We start from the raw sequence: 21254 nt of genomic DNA, 5'->3' as shown, positions 1-21254 counted from the left end.
TCTGCAGCCTCTGAGGAACATATGTGCGTCTCACATGCCAACGATGTTATCGACTCTTTGTTCCAAACGGATTTCAAGCCTTGAGCTCTTACGTAGTCTGTATCACCAAACTTCGGGTACTGAGCCTCCAGGCGAGGACCATTCTTTATTTCCATCAGCCACTAAACTGTGTAAACAAAGCGACCCGGGCTTTAGCGAGATCCTAGCGCGCCGAGCTCGGCATCTACCAATCAACTAGTTTGTTCTCCAGTCCGCCAGGTACCATTCTAGTGAGTACGGTGGCTTCATGATTTCTCTCGATCTTACAATGAAGAGCTTTCTTACATCTTCAGTTGAGCTCGAAATCAAAAAAGACGGTGATGCTAGGACCACAGGGATCATACGGCTGAAGTGAGCCAGTGCTACAGGAGCTTTTAGCGAGGCGCGGGACATTGTGGGGAAGTTTTCTAGGTATCTCAACCATTGCCACGGCCATTATTTGAATAATTTTGGTCTGCCAAAGGAGAGGGCAGTATAAACTTTAGGTTTAAGTCGCTATTGAAGAAGCATGTGATTCTTTGAAGGGAGAGGGATTATATATGTCGATACATCTTATTGGTGACCTGCCGAGAGTGACTTGGATTGACGCCACTGAAGGTGCCAAGTTTCGGATGCCTGGAATCAGAGTTTCGACTTCTGAGAGAACAAAGTCAATTGATAGGCTTAGGCCTTTGGATTGCTGAATGAGAGGTTGCTACTGCAAATTCATGACGGGATATTGTGAGACCCGTTATTACCTTGGATGTACCAGAATGTGGAGACTGACGTGCACATGGACCAGTCCAGCTTGGTGTTTACGTTTTGGCTTTCAGATTGGCATCTTTCTTGTATTTATTTATGTGTTCGTAATGTATGTAGTCAGAGTCTATCTACATAATTTTGACATACTAGAGTATCAATGCTATTACAGTAATTTCTATGTATATGTATGCAGGCCCATTGAAACCGTCTGCTTTTGCCATACCGAGGCCCGACGCCAACACGCTCAAACGCTGAAAAGTATGTACTATGTACTTGATAGTGATAGCCTTCTACCCGGCTCCTCACCCGTCCGCTTAATCGCTCCGACTATCACTGCTACTCTGGCTCTCCTCTTCCTTTTCTTCTACACCATCGGCACCATTGACGCTCTCAGCCTTTGGATCGAACTTCGGATCCCTCCAAACATCAACATCCTCGCAGCCTTTCGGTATCCGAACTTTGTCTCTAACGTCGCACGTCTTCCACAGCACTTCCTTTAACTCTTTGCCAACCTTTTCAATGCAGTCCATCGCCCAGATAACGTCCAAATGCTCATACTCCTCAATCACATTACTATGCACAACTCTCACATGCGGTTCTCTGCCTCTCTCAAACCTTCTCAGCAGCCGACGCCCATCAACAAGTTCATCCGATCCAGTAATCCAGAGAGCAAATGGCGGGACCTTTTCATTATACCACGCAGTAGAACCCTTAGGTCTCCTCAAATGATTCTTCCTAACCTCATGGCTGCGATGGAAATGCGATGGCCGATCAGCAGGTTGCGATGATTCGCCCTGCTGTTCGGACTGCTTATAATAGTCCTCCATCTCATCCTCTGCATCCTCAGCATGTCCTTCTTCACGAGTAGCGAGGATACATTTCTGTTGCGCAAAACACTCGCGACCCAGCCACCAACGCATCGATTCCGCAGAGACGTAAACAGGCGCGAACTGGAAGCAGCGGTCTCGTAGGCCACGGTCCCAGCGGTCGTCGCTCCAATTGAACAGGAAATGAAAGACTACGTATCCCATGGCGCCGAAGAGCTTGCCGGGGATGATTCGGTGCATCGTCATCATGAGAGGGATGAATGCATGAATACCAAAGATGATACGGAAGAAGGCTGGGGAGATGAGTCGCATGAACTTGAAGTAGGCTTTCCCGATCAATGGACCAGCATACGCGGCTGGGGCGAGCGCACAGAAGACGGTCAGCTTCTCGCCTAGATCTGGACGTTGCTCTTTCGCAAGCGCGACGAGTGTTTGAGTTGTGCCTTGGGAATGTGCTATTAGCCCAAGCTTCTCGAAGCCTGTTTCTGAAAGTACTCGGGACGTAAGGGCTGGAAGGTCCATTACTCCCATTTGACGAATGTTCCATGCCCACATCCTAGGGTCGGAGGTGGATAGAAGCGTGTGATCTGGGTGAAAACCGCAGCGGTTGTTTCCAAGCCAAACGTCGTAACCAGACTTGCACAAGTAGAAAGCCAATGATCGGTCATCGTTTGTGCAGTATGCTCCAGATGACTGTAAGAGACCGTGCATCATAAGAATGGGAAACTTGGGCTTCTGGGTCTGCGACGAGCGAGAAGGACCAGCGCCAGTAAAAATATCTGGGCCACGAGCTGCTCTTTCGGCATCGGACAGAGGCGTAAATTCAAGTGGGTTGTAAATATGCCACTGCGATAACCAGGAGGTTAGCAGCTACACAATAATCATGTCTCAGGAGCATATCTGGGAGTTAAGTACTCTTGAGACAAACGCACGGGGTGAGAAGGCCTCTGCCCGACCACCTACCAGCTCAATGATGAAGCCATCTTCCGTCTGCACCTTGAATGTCTCCATGTCAAGTCCAACTCGTCTCGCATAGTAACTAACGTCGCACACCAACGGATCTGGGCCACCTTCCGTAGGTATGAATTCTTCCTGACCGCCTTCAGTATCATCCTCCATTTTAATCGTTGAACTTCTCCGGGCTCGTTTCTTCTTCTTCCAAGCTTTTTCTTCATCCTTCCGTACTTTCTTTAGTCGCTTCTCTTCTTGGTAGAAGGGTCGCCTAGCATCCGGGTTTCGAAATGTCAGGCGTAGCCAGATATGGAAGAACATTGGCTGTAAATTTTTGACACCTGCACCAAGCACAATTGCACCCAGAAAGCACCCAGAGAGGACGAATGAGGAGACTCGGAATGTAAGGCATTGCAGCTCTCGTGCAATAGAGGAAGGTCCATATAGTGGAAGCGGTGGGAAAAGAGGATTCGTTCTCGAAGGGGGCATTGCTCGACGCAGGGAGCCTTCCCCGTTCTTCTGTATTCTCCCGTCCTGGGGAGGTTCTGGCCGTGTCCCATTTTGCGATTGTGGTTTCTCAGAGATGGCCCCCACTTGTGTTGTGTCCGCCGAGTCTCCTTCAACAACAGCCTTCAGTCGATTTAGTTTTTCTGCCTCTGCGAGAGGGACGCCAGGTAAGCGTCCCCCATCTCCTGTAACTATGATGGGGTCATGGGGCGTGATGAAATGGGCTTTAACAGCCGTATTTGCTCCGTCGATGTCGTCCCCCGAGGAAGCGAGAGATAACTTCTCCGCCTGGTGAGCATATTTGATGGCGGTGGTAGGAAGCACAGCAGTATCGGTTCCCTTTGGCGCTGTGCCTGTGTTACTTCCCATGGTTGGCATGTCGCCTCGAGCCGTTATCGCCAAAGCAATGAAGTGGGAATCGCTAACATGACAGGAGACCCAATTGCGAAGGAATTGGTATGTATCAACGACGCAGAGGAGTTGTAATTATGATGGAAAGCAATTGGAGAAAAGACGGGACAGAGACGGGAGGATTGTTGTGCTTTTCGACGGCTTGCTTTGCCTTGCCATAGCGTTGCATGAAGAGCATTGGAACTGAGGTCTGGATAGCCTTGCACTTGCTGGGCTTCGCGTTCAGGCGGTGGCCAGCCCACTATTCGTTCGGCCCGCCATCGAGTGGCGCAAACAGGTTTAGAGCATGTTATCCAAGCCTTTCTACTGGTCTATCAAGCTTCCTCAAATTTCCCAAGAATGAAGGAGGACTCTACCTAATATTGCGATTGGCATGTGATGGCTGCAACCACGGCAGGACGAAAGGTACATGTCATTGACGTCGAGATCAGCGTGAGGCTGAGGCTGAGTCGCCTTGGAACCGAAACAGAGTCCACATAAGACATCCTGTAGAGTACAGTAATGTAGTTGTGTGTGTATTATTGTAATGTTTGGAGATTTGGTTAACAATTGATAAATGAAGACGATCTTACCCGTTACCCGATCGAGTATGGCCGTTGTTATGGCTGTTGTGAAGAAGCAATTCGTAGGCGACGTGGGAAGCTGACAGCGGTTGGGCAGAAGGACCCCTGAAGTGAAGCCAATACTGTAAGGTTGAATGACATCATATTTGAACAAGGCTGTGGGAAGGTAAAGTTCTCGCCCAGCCTCAAGAATCAAATTAAGTATTAAGTACTGCTCGTTCACTCTATCTTGAAGCATCCTGACACAACTGACACAGTGAAATGGCTGAGTACAAATTTGCTGTGGAAGGAGTCCTTTCGGTTGGCATGCTGCACGCAGATCGGCGAGAGTCTGCGAAGCGAAATGTCCATGTTGACATTTGATAAGGTTATGAATTGACTTATTTGGTCAGATAGAGATATTTCTACGCTTGGTTGTGGTACATGTTCTTGCGGCATAACAAGCCAGGTCATTCAAGATGCACTGAGAGCGACAGAATCCTGGATGCAGATTTCTTGCAGTGGACTGAATACGGGAAAAGAGCCAAACCACACAGCAAAGGTGGCCGGATCCATCAGTGACTTTGGTCATGAATGGATTCGGTCAACTCAGTCGCTTGTTATTCTCCCATCCTCTTGATTAGTGCGGGTACATCAAACCGATACTTTCTGTGGAAGCTCTCACGCCCCACTTTCTTTGATTCGAGCGCGGAGAGCAATTGGAAAACTGGAAGGAAACACCTCGGCCTCCCAAAGCTTTTCCTCTAATATTTGTTTTGTGGTGCCCAAACAATTGTCGAGATGATTCGTTTCTTGCTGTACAAGCTACGGAGGCTTTGAACAAACTAGTCCTTTCTGGGATGGACTGTTGTGAAACAAAATTCTGGAGATCGTGAAGCGGATATGGTCGGTTCGAAAACAAGTGCGATTTGCAACAAAAGATTTCTGTGACATAAAAACGTGATACTCCGAGCAAAACTTGGCAGCACCTTCGGTGCACATATCTATTGACACGTTTCATCAAATTTTGAGCTTTGTACATAAAGTGGGTGGAATTTCTTCCTTACAAGGATAATAATGCCTTTTGACATGCCAATATTGCTGCTCGCCATATTTGGTATTGTACCGGTTCAGGTGGATACAGGAACATCAGGTGATATTCAAAAGCCTCTACCCGCATCCAGACTTAGCGCCGCAACTTGTCAAGCCTCGGCTTGCGACGAGATGGTGGGAGCTGTCGGCATCTCGTTCCTCGTTGTTGATCTCCAGACCGACTTGTCTAGGCCGACATTGAAATTGTTCTGCGTCTCAATATTCAAGTTACTTGGATATAGGCCCAGGTACTCGAGTCCTACCTTTCTCTTATTCAAATCAGTTGCAATTCGACCATCCGAAACATGTCCGAAGCATGATCGGATCCATAACCTGAGCTCTTCTACGCGTACATCGCCCATCAACGCGACAGTGACCGGTGACCTCTAGCAAATACAGCCATGCCGGAGCGAATACCATTGTCACATAGTCGGAAGCGGAAAAGGAGACGCCAGGATAAATCTGCGATATCTGCCCGACTGGTGTTAGATGACCATGTGAAAGGGGATGTTGGAATCCTGTCCGAGGATCTATTCGCAGATTTATTCCCTGCTCTAGCTCTGGGTTAGTTGAGATAATGGCTCTGTGAACACAACTCTGATATGCGTGTATAGCACTAGAGAATGGTAATGGCGCAACTAATGCCCCCGAATTCCATCATGTCGCCATCTCTCCATGGGCCCCGTCAACGTTCGTTGAAGACTCCACCTGGACAGTAGTTCCTGTTAGACCTTCGAGCGCGCTTGCACATTCAACCGTACAATTCTCGCCTGCGTCTTTAGCCTTACAAAGCTTCGCAGAAGCTCTCCAGAAAATTGCCCCCTCCAAGCTATCAAGTCATAGTCGGAGTGGGATTGAAATCAGGATCCTCGATGTGATACCGCTTCCACTGGATACGGTCTTTGTGACCATCGAGGCAGATTTAGCAAGAAGATTGGAAAATGGCGAAGGGACATTTCACGGAGAGCATACACGGGTAAATGGGCTGCCAAACGGGAAGGCGATTGCAAAGATACCTGAAGACCGCCTGACAGCAGCAATACGAGAATCATTAGGTGCACTGAGAATTGTTCATACCGGCGATTTCTTTTCCCTGCCTCTTCCACCACACCCAATTACCCATGTGCCCCCGCCACCCGCCAAAGTCACGCTCTCGGAACCTGTTGGACAAGGAATTCTATCTGCGCGGACGAGAATTATCATCACACAAACTGGGCATCATGCCAAGAGCGTGCGGAAGTCTCAGCCGCTTCCAGTCAATCGTGGTTTGAATGGAGTCATGGAAGATGATGAAGACACTTCAAATGACCAATTTTATTCCGCAGCCGAGGACCGGTACAAGACTGATACAGCTGTAGAGGATGGAACAGAAACGGAAACAGAGACCGAGCTTTCAGAAGTGGACAATGATGATCTCTCTGATGACTCCATGGATGATCTGATCTCCCTACAGGCACCCTCACTTCCGGCTCACAATGCAAGTGGCATATCAACTATGCAAGCAGGCACTCCGATGACCCTTGGCCGCGGCCGAAAGACCGATGGAATCAGTACTCCTGGTTCAGTATTTTCTTCATTTACTGCAACCACGGCAAGGGCTGGTGGCCAACGGGGACGGCTGTTCAAAGCCCAGGGACTTGTGAAGCCTCTCCAGGAAGAGACACTCCATCCGAAGCCGAGCAGCGAGGACGATGAGGAGGCCAGGATATACGTCGACATCAATTCTTTGACGAAGATTGGCTGTTTTTCAGGAGATTGGGTACGACTAGAAGCTGCACCCGAGCCTCCGCAGCAAGGCACCGGCCTGTGGGGCCTAGGGAGTTTCGGCGCTCCCGAGCAAGAGGATTCTATCTGGCGACCAGTGAAGGTTTTTGGCCTGCCAGAAAGTTACTCCCATCGGCCAATAACGAAGATATCTACAAGCAAGCAGGACGGAAGACGTTTATCCTTTTTTGAATCCCAAGTTCAAAAGCCATCTAGCCCTACTGTTTATCTTTCTCCTATCCTTCTAGCCAACATGGAGAACACGCCATATTGCAGGCTTTCTCCCTTGAAACGGACGCCGCTACCCATGAGAGCCCCACTACCCAAGATTACTGGTGCATCTCGACCTCCTTTTGCACGAGAGCTCACTCTTCTGAAGATCAGCACACCGTTCTCAACGGAACGGACTTTGCAAAACGCATTCTTCTCCGGTCTGAAGCGCCATTTCACCAGTCGCACTCGAATCGTCCAGAAAGGCGATCTCTTGGCTATTCCAATCGATGAAGATCTTGGCCGTACCTTGTATCAGCCAGCAGCGAACGACGATTTAGAGATCGATGATCTGTTATCGAACACCGTCCTAGATAATTCTCGACCCGCCAAACCAGCCAAGGCAACAGGCGTTGCATGGTTTAGAGTCGGTTATATTGGTGCTGCGAAGGATAACCCCGAACAGGGTGAAGAGGAGAATCTTTGGGGTGGAGTTGCATCGATAGATGTGTCTTCAACACACATGATGCAATCTGGGAGCGAGAATAGTCGATTGCCAGCGACGATGGAGAACTCTTGGGAGTACTATCTGGGGCTCAAGTCCATATCAAAGTCGGACACAGAATTAACTTCCATGCCAGAACCGGTAAGGCATCACATCCCAGCCCTTCAACGCCGATTGAGAGAGTTGATTGCAGCCGCCACGAGTCCTCGTGCCATCCATTTAAAACTACAACCACTGGCGATCCTTTTGGTTTCTACTCAAAGGAATATTGGCAAAACTACAATGTCAAAGCGTGCATGTTCTGACATTGGGCTACACACCTTTACAGTCGACGCATACGACATTGTTAGTGAGGGTAGCGCTGGCAGCGATGTTAAATCAGCTGGAATTCTAGAAGCACGTGCTGAACGAGCAATGACCTGTGGCCCGGAATATTGCGCGCTATTGATCAGACATATTGAAGCTTTGACAGCAGACAGAATGATCGCCGCCCTCAAAGAAATATTGGCTGGATCAAGAGTCCTCATAGCGACTACTACTGAGGTTGACAAAGTCCCAGATGGCGTTAGAGCTCTCTTCACCCATGAGCTAGAGATGACTGCACCTGACGAATGGGAAAGAGAAGGCATTTTGAGGAGCATCATAGATGACCAGCCAGTCGCTCTCGCTCCTGATGTCGAACTCAGTGGAGTTGCAGTCAAGACTGCCGCACTTGTCGCGGGCGATCTCGTTGATGTTGTTGACAGAGCTCTCGCAGCTCGAAACTCACGAATTGAAGCGCTGGCTTCTATGTCTTCTGATTCAGAAAATGCTGTTACAGTTCGTGATGTTCTGGTTGCTGGTGGTCCCGCTGGTAGGTGTCTCACGAAAGCCGACTTCGAGCTTGCAGTTGAAGCAGCTCGCAAGAATTTTGCGGATGCCATCGGTGCTCCGAAGATTCCCAACGTCAGTTGGAACGATGTTGGAGGTCTTACGAACGTCAAGGATGCTGTCATGGAGACTATTCAGCTGCCCCTCGAACGCCCGGAACTGTTTGCAAAGGGCATGAAGAAACGATCTGGTATCTTGTTCTATGGACCGCCTGGAACCGGCAAGACTTTGCTTGCAAAGGCTATTGCCACAGAGTTTAGTCTCAACTTCTTCAGCGTCAAAGGCCCAGAACTGCTGAATATGTACATTGGTGAGTCTGAAGCCAATGTACGTCGCGTTTTCCAGCGTGCCAGAGATGCACGTCCTTGCGTCGTCTTCTTCGATGAACTCGATTCAGTAGCACCCAAAAGAGGAAACCAGGGCGATAGCGGTGGAGTTATGGATCGAATTGTCTCTCAATTATTGGCTGAGCTTGACGGCATGTCTGATGGTAAGGATGGTGGTGGAGGTGTCTTTGTAATTGGTGCCACCAACAGGCCAGATCTGCTTGATGCTGCTTTACTGCGTCCGGGCCGATTTGACAAGATGCTTTATCTGGGAGTCAGCGATACCCATGAAAAGCAGCTGACCATTATGGAGGCATTGACAAGAAAGTAAGTGTTTCACTGAAGTATATCATAAGGCGAGACTGACAGAATAAAGATTCACACTCCATCCCACCCTCTCACTACCACGTATTGCCTCTCGCCTCCCATTCACATACACGGGAGCCGATTTCTATGCGCTTTGCTCCGATGCCATGCTCAAAGCCGTCACTCGCCAAGCTTCCCTGGTTGATTCTAAAATTGCCCAGATCAACAATACTAACATTGCATCGGGGAGATCCAAGATTTCCACAGCGTACTTCTTTGATCACTTCGCTAGCAAAGAAGACGTAGCGGTCATGGTCACGGAAGAAGATTTCATCAATGCTGAAAAGGAACTGGTACCTAGTGTTAGTGCAAAGGAATTAGAACATTATGGTATGGTGCGGGCGCAATTCGAGAAGGTCGAAGATAAGGACAAGGAGAAGAGCAATGGCCGTGTTGATAAAGGCAAGGGAAAAGTCATTGATGGAATTCCAGACTGGCAGAAGAGCAACGGGGCAGGAGGAGGAGACCATTCACATCGGCCACGTAGTAACGGGAGAGGCAAAAGCAAAGAGAAAGTTGCTGATAGGAAAGGAAAGGGGAAAGAGAAAGCTATGGGCAGCTGGGATGGCAGTGAGGGAGACGAGGATCAGGAAGTCCTCGATGAGAGGACCAATGGGTTTGTTGGGATGGGCAAGGGCAAGGGCAAGGGCAAGGCGATCGACATGGGATTCCAAGACGGAGAGGATGAAGATGAGGGCTTGTACTGATTGACTGATACTTCGGCACTATTTGGACGAATAGTCAGGTAAATGTGGCATATCGGTATGTATTTACGGCAGCGGGTGAAATGGTCTCAAAAAGCGGCAACAGCAACTCACTCTAATTAATAGTTGCGAAAAGCTCTGTGGCCTTCCTTTAAGAACCATGCTCTCTCGTCCCTGCCGGTTCGGTTTGAATAAACGGCACCTGACCAAGTGGTTTCTTAAAAGTCTCACACAACATCAAGAGTGGCTCAGAACCGTGCCCGATACGGACAATATTTCAGCAAGGCAAGTTTGTGTCGCCTCTCGAGATTACCATTCCAGATCATATGGGTGCATCTTTAGGTCCACATAGTGTGTTTCGTCCCTTGAAGTACAAAATATCCCTGGGACATATATCCTACTGTCGTGGAACGTCCACAATTATCATTGATGTCCTCGAAATGAATCCGTAATTCTCTGAATAGTGGTCGGTATGCCGAATCTTACATGATCAACAATCACTGAGTCATCCTAATTTTCGGTGAGGTACATGTGCGCCTTGGATGTATTTACAAGCCCAGGGGAGCACCTTTTTGGAAAACTACCTGTGTACTCACCGTTCCAAATACCTTACTCTCGTTTCATACTCAACTCCGTCCTCCTGACTCCAAACTCACAGATCATGAAGACTACAGTGACGCTTTTGTGTCTTGCTGTGGCCGTCAGTGCCGTACCCGCTGCTATTCACATCGGCACGCTTTCCCAAGCTCATCGACCCGCATCATCTTACCTTCTTCCCAGACATCGAGATCCCAGCAGACAGCGCCGCACCGAACTCCCTCTCCAGGAACGATCCTTCCTACATCCCCTTCTTCGGTCCCCAATGCGTAGCCGGAGACGTCACTAACGAATGTTATCTTCAATATACGCAAGCTCTTTGTATCCATACTACCCTATTAGACAACCATAGATATTTCCACGTTAATTCCACTTTTGACCAGACTTGTTGTTCGCTCGGCCAATCTCAGGTCCTTCCAGACTGCTGGGTCCAGATGAATATCCACACGCATGCTTGAAGATGCGCCATTCGTATCTTGTCATCAGCCTTTACTTTTCTTGGCGTCCTGTTTTGTGATGGTAGGTACATGATATGGGGCGACAGTCAGATGGTTGTCCAATTGCGTGCGCGTTGCTTTCAATGACCAAGACTCTTCTAAGTCTTGGATTTGTTGGTACCTTCCTAAACCAGCTTGGGTACACAAAATCATGTTTCATATATGCAGGAGCTCATAACGTGCTTCTGCCTCTTTTCATTTATAGTTCGGTGGCAGTACGACTTGACACAATGATGTCGAAACTATATGCAGCAAACCTGAGATGTTTCCTCCAGATCATTTCACCTCGGACCCAGACTGGGAGGCGTATGCCACAAAACATGGATGTCCACTACCGTCAAACAATACTTGTCCACCATTATCAGAGCCAATCGAACCATTGCACTTCGATGTAATTCAAGCTCGAGCCAACCAAGCTGAGGACGATATCGAATGGTCCACAGCACATCCTCTTGAGTCAGTCGGTTACGTAGCAATCTTGACAACCATCAAAGTCCGCGATGGAGCCGATGTCAGCATTCGGATCTCACACCCCAATACTACTCGTCTCCGCCAAAAACAACCTACTGCTCCTCTGCCATTACTTTTCGTCACACATGGAGGCGGTTGGCTGCAAGGAACCCATATCTCAGAGGAGGCATGGCTCCTGTGGCATCTATACAAACATTTCGAGCTCGCAGTTGTCAGTGTTGAGTACCGTCTTGCTCCAGAATACACGTTCCCAGTCTGGATCGAAGATTCTTGGGATGTTCTTGAAAATCTTCTATGTTCTGAGAAGTCCCAAATTTCGACCCTTGAAGTTGACCTCGATCTCCAAAAAGTTTTCCTTGCAGGCTCCTCATCAGGGGCAGGAATCAGTGCTGCGCTTTCTCAGATGTGTCGTGATAAGAACATCCCGATCTCAGGCGTAATTCTCAATGTCCCTGTGGTATGCGACTACCGTCACTTTCCAGCCGGGTACAGCGCCGAAGGCCAAATCGGATCCTATAGGCAAGCTGTCGAGACCTACAGTTCTGGCGCTATGGTTATGGTTTGGAATACGATCCAGCCATCTGAACTGTCTGGGGCTGATTCGATGGTTTCGCCGTTGCTCGGTGACCTGTCAGATCTCCCACGGCACATGGTGTTTGTGGCAGGTCAAGACGCGCTGCGTGATGAAGGCATAGCATATGCGACAAAATTGAAAGAAGCAGGGGTGTCGGTTCAGTTGGAGATTTTCAAGGGTGTCCCTCATCATTTCGCGCAAATTTTTGAGTTAGAGGCAACGGCTCGATTTCAGAAGATCTTTAGAGAAGCTTTGGAGGACTGGTTGAAATCTGAGTAGAAGTTGGGTACGAAAATCTGTATAGGCAGAATAATAGAGGGGTCCGTTTTTCAAGACGCTTTGTGCTCTTTACACAACTATATTGAAAGACTTGCTTCTCTCTTACACCTGCCTTTCTGCACGATTGAGAATAAATACCTTCTGCTGACATGGTTTCCGTTGTCACAACAGGATTTTGTACTAGAGAGCAGAAAATCGTGGATAAGAGGGAAGAATTGGGCTATTAATTATAACGTCGCACTATACTCTTAGTGGTCGATACGTCGCCTTGCTACTCTGCGGATGATCGTTTACTGGCTCGCTACCATGTTCTTGCAGTAAACAAAAGGATTTGTCAGTGAAGAACGTCCAGTTAGTATGTGTTGCGCCAAGAATGGGGATCCTCGCTTAGGCCGACGCCCACCAAAACAACCCCTTTCCGCGTTTCGCCTGGCCCGAATAGAGTCTGAGCTGGTTACAGGCAGAGTTTCAGCAACAAAAGCTTATCTCATTGTCCAACTCATATTTCCACGACGCCTCGCCATCTGCCAATTCCATCTGTTTCGTGAGCAGTTCTCGCAACTGGGTGGTTTTCCGATCGATTTGTGCTGTTGCTATTCTGGTTTCCAGTTGAGACTAGACGAGGCCTGACTTTTCCGTCCCTAATCACGGGTTTCATACTCTCGCAGCTCACGTCACGACGCAGTACTGCATGATGTACGTCCCAGTAGAGGACGAAAAGCCAGAGGGCGAGGTTCCATGGTACGTACTCAACCACACCGGCCGACCGGCCGTTTGTTTGCCACTGTTTCGTTGACTGATGACATTTCACGACAGCTCCCCACAGTCTCCTCATTCGATAAGATTTACAGGACAAATGCCAGAAAATTCATTTCCCAGCTTAGAGTACGATCTTGCTTCCAAGAAATGGAGGATTCTCATATTTTGGACTTTGGTCATTCTGGACTCCTTCGCAATTCCGATCATACTGTATTTTGTCCTTAATTATTCTACCACGTTGAATAAGAAGCAAGGTACACACATTTCGGGCTTAGCGTGATTGAACTAACTAACCGTGTTCAGTATATTATATTATATCATTTACATTGTTTGGAACTCTCATGTTAGAATATGCTCAGAGAGCATGGAGACTCTGGATGAAAAATTCAACATGTCGAGTTGTCAACACAAAGAGGCTAGATGTATGTTTCCCCATTGAGGTCTTACAAATATGTTCTAACTATTTCCAGTTTGACTGGCTTCATTGGAATCTTACCTTAGTTCTTGGCGTAGTTGTTGTCGAAGTAGGGATAGCAACCAGCCTGAACGAGCCCCTAGTTCGACTTTTGGCAATGCCACTCCCCTCTGTTTTCTTCACTTTTGGACTCGAGATGTTGTTAGTTGAACTGATGAGATCATTTCACATCCGAGCCCGTTTTCGCGTCTCATCTGTGCCAAAAGGAGGCATGCTACGCCCAGCACTTTACACACTCATCGAAGATGTCGTCGCGGTGGACGGCAATGGAGGGACGGAATATCGGGAACGACTGAATACCAGATATGAGACGAGTCCAGAGTTTCGGCGCTTGATGAACAATCTAACATATTTTTGGATGGTACCAGCTCTGCTTTTTGATGTGGCAGTGAGCCATTTGATATTTTGGCGAGGAATAAATGAGGATACCGCTTATGTTGTGAGTATAATTCCCATCGTATTGTAGAGTCTCGCATGCTAATAGGCCGGAGATTGGCTGGAGCTTACCATTCGCATGGGCAAGTTTTTGGACGATTATGACAATCTATTGGGTGCGAATCGCGTTGGATGAGGAGAAACAAAATTGGGGAAAGGAGGGATCACAGCTGATTCATAGCTCAATATGAAACTCCCAAAGATAATAATCTTAGTCATTCATCCATCCGAGCATTAATCACTTCCCTTACAACTCTCCTAACGGAACTAATAGCTGTTCATCAGTGCTTCGACTTCCGTCTCTTCCTCCGCGGCACCATAATTCGGTATCAGAGATCTATATTTGCCATACTCGGAAGGAAAACCCACAGCGCTGACACCATATGGTTGTGTGACCACCCTCCCATCACTATCTTACACACATTTCAAACCCACATCAGGCTGCACCATAGTCTCGAATCCATATTTCTGAGTAATCACCCACCTTGACTTATATCGTTGATCCAGACAGCTCCAAAAATCATTGAATCCCCTATGACCATTCGAAACGCTGTAAGTCTTTCCGCCAATGCTATTTTGGCTTCGAAGAAGGCATCTGCGGCAGATACGTTACTCAATTCTGCTCCCATGATGATAAAATCCACATCTAAATCTGAATTCTTCGTTGCCATCACATCGTATGAAGACCCTACCAGATCTATTGTGTAGAAAGTAATGAGAGTCACGAATTGCACGAGAGCCAGGAAATCCAGAAGAAAGGGCAAATAAAACCAAGAAACCAGACTTGAGTTGAGAAATGAGGAGTATTTGATTGCTTCTATACTCGCAAAAGAGATGAAGAAAAGCGAATACGCTGGAAATTCATGGCCCATGTCAGCTCCATGCTCAGAAACCCCTAGCACGGCAAACGACCAGGAGACCTAGCCTGGAGGGTGAGTAAAACTCTCATTTTCCGATTTCACATGTCGCAGTGAGTAGCCCAATATATCGATCACCAAGATGATGCAGTGGCCGCCGAAGCTGGGCTGCTTGAGCCCATCCAAGATGATAATTTATCGCGGGATATGAGAACTCGAGGCCGATGGGTGTGGAACTTCAACGCGGAGTCTGACTATTTGGGTTAGGAATTCAAGGCTACAATCGGTTCACGCAACAATACCCATTGCTCAATGACTTAAGTTGTACTCTGCAGTACATCCAAATAATAGAATCAGCTTTAGTCAAGGGAAGGCGGTAACTTACGCGTCACTCTTACTGTACCAGCGCCTGGCGTGAGTCATATCATTTTACGAGGATCAAATGCCCTGAGAACGTTCTGCCAAGTTGACTTCTTTATTTTCTGAGGTAAGAGTCGTTCAGGAGACGATATGGGCCAAATGAGCAAAGATGTTCGAGACGAACTCGCAAACTGAGAATCCCGAATTGCACCTCTATCGAGCTTTTTGCAACTGGAAGCGTTGCTGACAATAGATTTTCCATCTAAACGGTTGTGTAGTTGTGAAGTACAAACTACATGTTCGCGCAGATTTTGAAAGCATGTCGAGGACTTGCGTTATGTGAAGCCGAGAGTTATAGATCTCTGGAATTCAGGAAATGGAGACACGTTGACAATTTGAAAAGCTTGAGGTTCTGAAGTTTGCTCGGGAGCTCGCAGGTACAGACAGAGATAGTCAACACGATCGAATGTGCCGAAAAAGCCATCCCAATAAGTTTCAAGGCAGTCTCGAATTGACGTCAAAGAGATCATGCCAGAACAGCAAGATCGTGACCCTTACAACGAGCGCGTGGAGAATCGTAGACGAAGATTTACCACCAGACTACTGGTTCCTTTGCCTGAGCCTGCATTACATGCTTGGATGGCTTACGAGATCTGTAGTCCGAGCCGTTGTGACCATTCTGGCCTACGCAATCCATCTGCTTGAGCATCTCGAGGGCTGGGGAGTATATCGCCTTACTAACTTCCATGTTGGCGGTGTCTTCCAAAGTCCAGGCTGTTTCATCGCCCAAGTCCAGAGACTCATTCTGTTTGAGAACGTCATCAAGCTTTACTGACGTAATGGACGCCTCGTACCATGTAGTTAGCTTTTCAATAGGAGGCTGATCAGGATTGCTCGGCAATGCCTCAAAAACCCAGTATGATTTCTCCGTCGGACCACCATTGATATCTAGAGACTGAAGCTCCGATACCTTGAGAGTGGAATCTTGAATAGTGCTCTTGTATTCGTAAACCCGACGAACGGTGACATCTTGGATGAGGAATTTCTTCTGAAGAGAATTGTCGAGCTTCCAAGATAAATATGGTCTGTGTGAGTTTGATCTATAGATGTCAGATAAGTTATATGTCAGACTGGTCAACTCACGGAATGAACAAAGTGGCTTGGATAGCCGTGGCAAGCTCGCCGTACTTGTTTTCCAAGATTTGACTATTACCATATCCGATGGCGGCAACCTTTAAGTCCCAATGTCTCTTGGTTCCATGAATGAAGAGATTTCCCAGACGGCATCGTGCCTTAATCTGAGCAACGAAGGTCTCTGCATCGATCTCAATCATGACAGGGTACAGCGGGTCTCGAGGGTCAGTGAACACGAATTCGTAAGTGGTACTCCATCCCGAAACTATGTCTGCCTGCCACAGATTCTGTTCACCTCTGCCCTTCATATTGACCATGTACTGGATCTCGGCAGGTATGGTGGTCAGAACACTCGTAAAATCTGCAGTAGGACCGTACTCGGTGGGCTGAATAAGCATCTTGTGAAGAAAGACACCATCAAGAAGGTGATGATCACTACCCTGGGTGATCCACTTTGGATGAAGGCGTCCTAAGATGATGCGACCGAATTCGGCTTGAACGACAACCTTTCCTCGGTATCCGCGAAGTCCAGCCAATAGCTCCCTAAAACTTTGATTCATTTCTTCGACAAGGTCACATAGAGGATCTGTTAATGATTTTCCGGGCTGAGAAGATGCTGCTGACATTGGTGGTGAGAATGGCCGTTCATGTCTACTGGCAAAATGATGGGGGTTTGGTTTAGGTGCTCGCTGCTTCATGGTTTGATGGAAAACCCTATTATCGGGCTCGTGTTCAGATTGTTCCTTCTCAGTCTGCATCTGAAAGCCGGGGCGTTTGAAAATGGGGTCTAGGATTTTGTATTCGAGCGACTCAAGAACAGGGTCATCCTCATCAAGAAGGGAAAGTTGAACGTTGTTGTGTCTCGCAATCGTTTCCGAAAACAAACGCCTATTACTCGAAAGTTCTTGCGGCGGAACAGTATCGGTTTGAGATGCCGACCTAGTGTGGCTTCGAGATACCTGCTTGAGGAAATCAGGTTGGCGTGCTTGCGGTCGAGGTTCAGCAATTGACTGCAGTGGCTGCTGGTGGAGAATTATTGGTGTGAGTGGTATCATGAGACCATCGCTTGAGCTTGTTACCTGTGGCATTGAAGCAGACCGCGGCACTTCCGAGGTTGGATGACGAGTAACTCCGTTTTTGTTTGTGATATTGGAATACGGGTTAAGGACGCCGGGCCCAGTTGAGCCTGAAGTCCTGCGTATAACACCGATGGGACCTACCTTTGCCTTCCATGAAAGCTCCTTTTCTACAATATCGGCAGTCTTTTCCGGACTGTACTCTTCATATCTATCCCAAGTTGGCTTATGAGACTTGGCTATGGAAAAATTAGCTCTACTTAATATATAACCGCAAATGTAACGTCTTACCTTGACCACCAGAAATGCCATTTGCTTGGATGCGGAGGCCATCAGGCAAACCCTCTGGGGCTAAAGCGACTCCCAAGCTGATCGGATCAGGTATCTCTGTTGCCCATTTCTGCACAGATTCATCCTTCGGGTTCTTATGTGGTCCGCTACGCAGATGAGGAGCCAAAGCATTTTGAAGTTGCTGGGAGTTAGTCTGGGCCGCAGGGGTTGCGACGCGCTCAGGATCTTGAGCAGGTCGATATAGCATGGGATTTTCCGAAAGATCGCCTTTGCCATTGTATGTGTACGCGGTTGAGAACACTTTAATACCACCCGGAATATCCTCCACTTCGATCTTCCGTAGCTTCGGCGTCTTGAACTGGACATATGTTGACTTGACTGGAACGTAGGGTGCGCATCGCACGGTGATGGCGCTGGTCAACGTCTCGTAGTCACACGCTCCATTTGAGAATATAACTTGTAACTCATCCAACAACGTTGTTTCAAAGTAGAACATCTTCATATCAACGAAATACTTCAAGGCATACTTGGTGTTGGCCGTCTCCTCGGTGTAGAAAACGTGATTGACCCATGGATGTCTGTATGGCTATTTGCTATGTCAGCTATTTTCCTGCACAAATGCTTCGATAAGCACTGACCCAATTCTTCTCAATGTTGTTTAGCTTGTGTACCGCAAGATGCAGATTTGCTTCCTCATGGGCACCAACAAACACGATACCCTCATTTAGATTCTTGCTGAATTGGCACGAAGTCAAGCGGACAAGCTCCTTGAGATCATCTTCGGGTAGCAGGTCGTTCAACATAATGGTCTTGTCAACACAATTCCAAGCTTGGCGAAACTTGTAGTATCGAATCTCTGCTGGGAAAGAATCTTCGTCTACGACTGGCATGAGTTGATCGTCAATCTGAGTTAGCTGGCTGGTGGCCGCTAACTCAGGACTCAGACCACGAGCAGCAGACTGCGTCTTCCACACAGCGAGTCGCTGTATGAGATTGCTATCCAACTAGCACTCGTCAAAATCTATGAGGGCGTGTCATATAAGCAACACTTACTGGGGTGTCTTGACCAAAGTCATAGTCTTCATCAGCGTCCTCATCGTCGATGGTACATTCCTCAATATCCTCATCCTTCTGGTTCGCTCTGTGAATGGCTTCTCTGATGACTCCATTCATAACTGTAAAGAAAGCCGTCCAAACTCTCTTACAATCAACCTTAGCACATCGGACTTGCCACATACTGTACTCAGGGATCCAGCGGTTCTCGACTTGCTATCTCAGGTTAGCAGAACTTTCAGGACTTTGCAGAATAAATTATGCACTGACGAAATCCCAAGGTTGAGTATGTTCTGCTATTGCCAACTCCGCTTCAAATCTCTTCTTGACAAGGTCAACCCCCTCAGGCTTGAAATGCCATTCATTAGCAAAGCTCATGATTGTCAAGAGAGTCTCGCGCGACAAGTCAATGGCGGATCGACCAGTCGTAAAAGTAGACTTTGGATGTGGAGGGGCTACACTTCGTCTGTCCATGTTGGCGGTTCTGGCGTCTTTGGTGGGAATTTAGGAGCCGGAGGATTCTAAAACCTGAAAATCAGACGAGCCACGATGGAATATTGGAGTAGCGATGAAAATACTCACTGAACCAGCGAAATCCAAGGAAATGTAAGATCCTGTTGATATGTCATGGGTCAGCGGGATGAACTTGCATGTCCAGTGAGCGACGAGACTGTTTCGAGGGCAATATCGACTCGGGGGGCGCTGGGAAGAGTCGCAGAGTGATTGTTAGTCCTTCGATGGCGACAGAAAGCTGCGGTAAGATGATGCTGTGGGCTTGTTAGAGATGGGAACTGAAAGCTACTCATATTGGAAATGTCCCCAGGTGCAGCATACAACCAGGTAGCTTGGCTTCCCAGAGAGGTAACGTGGTAGCATAGCAAAGGCAGAGAATGGGCAGGTACCTTTGAATAGTCTTCAAAGCTTCACGAGTTCTTCACCGTGTAGTAACGTAGGTCGTGAACTGCACTCCTTTTCGATCTACCTAGGTTAAGGCGACAGACGAGCGAAGAGGGGACGAAAGTTGCAAGTGTACAATTGCTCAATTGGAGCACAGTAGTGCAACGCCGAAAGGAAGATCAGCAATATGCAAGGGCTTTGTACTGAGAGCAGCTTTGACCAAGTCAAAATGTAGTGAATTGTTGACAACGTGGTGTTGTTGTTGTTGACTGTTTTGTTTACACTCAAATCTGCCACGAAATATCGGCGGGTGTTACGACACCATGCGCGTTCAGTACGTTGATGCTTCACATAGCACACTTTGAGGTGTATCAGAAAGCATACCTTAGTACGATTGGATTGGATTGGATTGGATTGGAGAGAGTGGGAGGGGAAAGTGTGGAAGATGCGATCGAGAAGTTGTGTTAGGCGAAGGATGGAAGGTACGAACCGAACCACCTTACAAAGGTGGGAGACCACAACCTTGCGAGCGAGCCGGCGGCACGCCGTCCGGGCAGCCAGCACAACGCTACAATTTACACGCCAGGATACGAGAAGTAGGTCTTTGTTACTCGACGATCTAAAAGGAGCTATGGGCTATCAATAACCCATGAAGTGTATAATTTCGTCTCTCTGAAGCCTTCTCTGCATGGAACGGAGCCTGGAGATGGACGAAACTAGCCTCAGCTGAAGCATATACAGAAGATGCAGAGCTCAACTATTCGGTCTCCAATTGGCTATATTTGAGGTCTCAAGAAGACCAAAAACCTCGCAGAACCCTCCCGATTCGCATCATCTTTATCTACTTTCCCAGCACTGAGTTTGCTCCAACCTCCGCGAACGTAAATAGAAGTAAACCTAGGTTCACAGACAACTTCTATCACGGACTCACCATTGTCAACTCGGCTACTGCCTAGTTTGGGTGAATTCAAAGACTAGAACAAACGTTACGAGCCTGAGCTGGTAGGTGGAAAAGCCTGAAGCTCGGCCAAGGAGGGTTGGCCTTACGACAGGGAGCTGCATCAAGGCTTTACTGCAAAGTAGCATTTTACATGGCTCTGTGGGATATCAAGGGTGGGACAGGTAGAGAGTACAGCATGAAGAAAGTAACGAATGAGCCCAATATCTAACAAGCTATTGTCGATGCTTTCTTGGGTCTTTCTCTCAGTCCGCAGAGTAGATGGTGGCAGGCTTTTAGCCCCAAGCATGCTCGACAAAGGAGTCTCCTCTTACCGAAAGAGGGCCATGGACTATTTGATGCGAAAGCCTCACAGACGCCGCTGTGACAACGAAGCCTAAATACCTTGAGCTGTTGAGGCTTTCAGAAGCAGACGGTAATGCGCGAGTCAAAAGTCAACAAAAGCAAGCAAGGAACCAAACACGCAGCAGCATGAAAAATACCAAATTACAATTCTTTAAAATTCCAAGAACAACGGGCATTTAAGCAAGTCGTTCCCTCAGACACCAAAACTAAGACGTTAGATAGGGCACAACGAAGAATTGGACAGAATGAGAGAAGTCAACGAATAAGTCCTCTCCGGCCCATTCCATTCTCCTTCAACCTACATCGCATTTGCTCCCGATCCCTATGCAGGCCATTGCGTC

The 21254-nt window shown here is 47.8% G+C and overlaps 5 protein-coding genes across 5 annotated transcripts; 3 read left to right on the top strand and 2 right to left on the bottom strand.

The window, feature by feature from the left end:
* Positions 1-845: 845 nt before the first annotated feature.
* On the bottom strand, positions 846-3944 carry ONS95_011345 (uncharacterized protein). Its single transcript, XM_058504954.1, has 3 exons — positions 3833-3944; positions 2571-3775; positions 846-2453 (listed from the first exon to the last, which is right to left on the bottom strand). The coding sequence occupies exons 2-3, from the start codon at positions 3441-3443 to the stop codon at positions 1095-1097; spliced, it is 2232 nt and encodes a 743-aa protein (XP_058359510.1). The 5' UTR covers positions 3444-3775; positions 3833-3944; the 3' UTR covers positions 846-1094.
* A 1196-nt stretch (positions 3945-5140) lies between these two features.
* Positions 5141-10835, top strand: PEX6 (peroxisomal assembly protein). The gene is made up of 5 exons (XM_058504953.1): positions 5141-5674; positions 5725-9112; positions 9162-9913; positions 9982-10325; positions 10514-10835. The coding sequence occupies exons 1-3, from the start codon at positions 5512-5514 to the stop codon at positions 9856-9858; spliced, it is 4248 nt and encodes a 1415-aa protein (XP_058359509.1). The 5' UTR covers positions 5141-5511; the 3' UTR covers positions 9859-9913; positions 9982-10325; positions 10514-10835.
* A 376-nt stretch (positions 10836-11211) lies between these two features.
* Positions 11212-12273, top strand: ONS95_011343 (uncharacterized protein; the record flags this gene model as incomplete). Its single annotated transcript, XM_058504952.1, has 1 exon — positions 11212-12273. One exon carries the CDS (start codon positions 11212-11214, stop codon positions 12271-12273), a length of 1062 nt encoding a protein of 353 aa, XP_058359508.1.
* Positions 12274-12760: 487 nt separating this feature from the next.
* On the top strand, positions 12761-14140 carry ONS95_011342 (uncharacterized protein). Its single transcript, XM_058504951.1, has 4 exons — positions 12761-13014; positions 13090-13286; positions 13336-13946; positions 13999-14140. The coding sequence occupies exons 1-4, from the start codon at positions 12965-12967 to the stop codon at positions 14131-14133; spliced, it is 993 nt and encodes a 330-aa protein (XP_058359507.1). The 5' UTR covers positions 12761-12964; the 3' UTR covers positions 14134-14140.
* Positions 14141-14185: 45 nt separating this feature from the next.
* Positions 14186-19187, bottom strand: ONS95_011341 (uncharacterized protein; the record flags this gene model as incomplete). Its single annotated transcript, XM_058504950.1, has 7 exons — positions 14186-15049; positions 15185-16259; positions 16303-17608; positions 17661-18246; positions 18299-18664; positions 18714-18929; positions 18984-19187. 6 exons carry the CDS (start codon positions 19185-19187, stop codon positions 15749-15751), a joined length of 3189 nt encoding a protein of 1062 aa, XP_058359506.1. The 3' UTR covers positions 14186-15049; positions 15185-15748.
* Between the last annotated feature and the right edge of the window lie 2067 nt (positions 19188-21254).

Source organism: Cadophora gregata (assembly GCF_030347475.1).
Source record: "Cadophora gregata isolate MNR1 chromosome Unknown scaffold_5, whole genome shotgun sequence".
NCBI lineage: Eukaryota > Fungi > Ascomycota > Leotiomycetes > Helotiales > Ploettnerulaceae > Cadophora > Cadophora gregata.
This window is presented reverse-complemented; position numbering and strand designations above follow the sequence as displayed.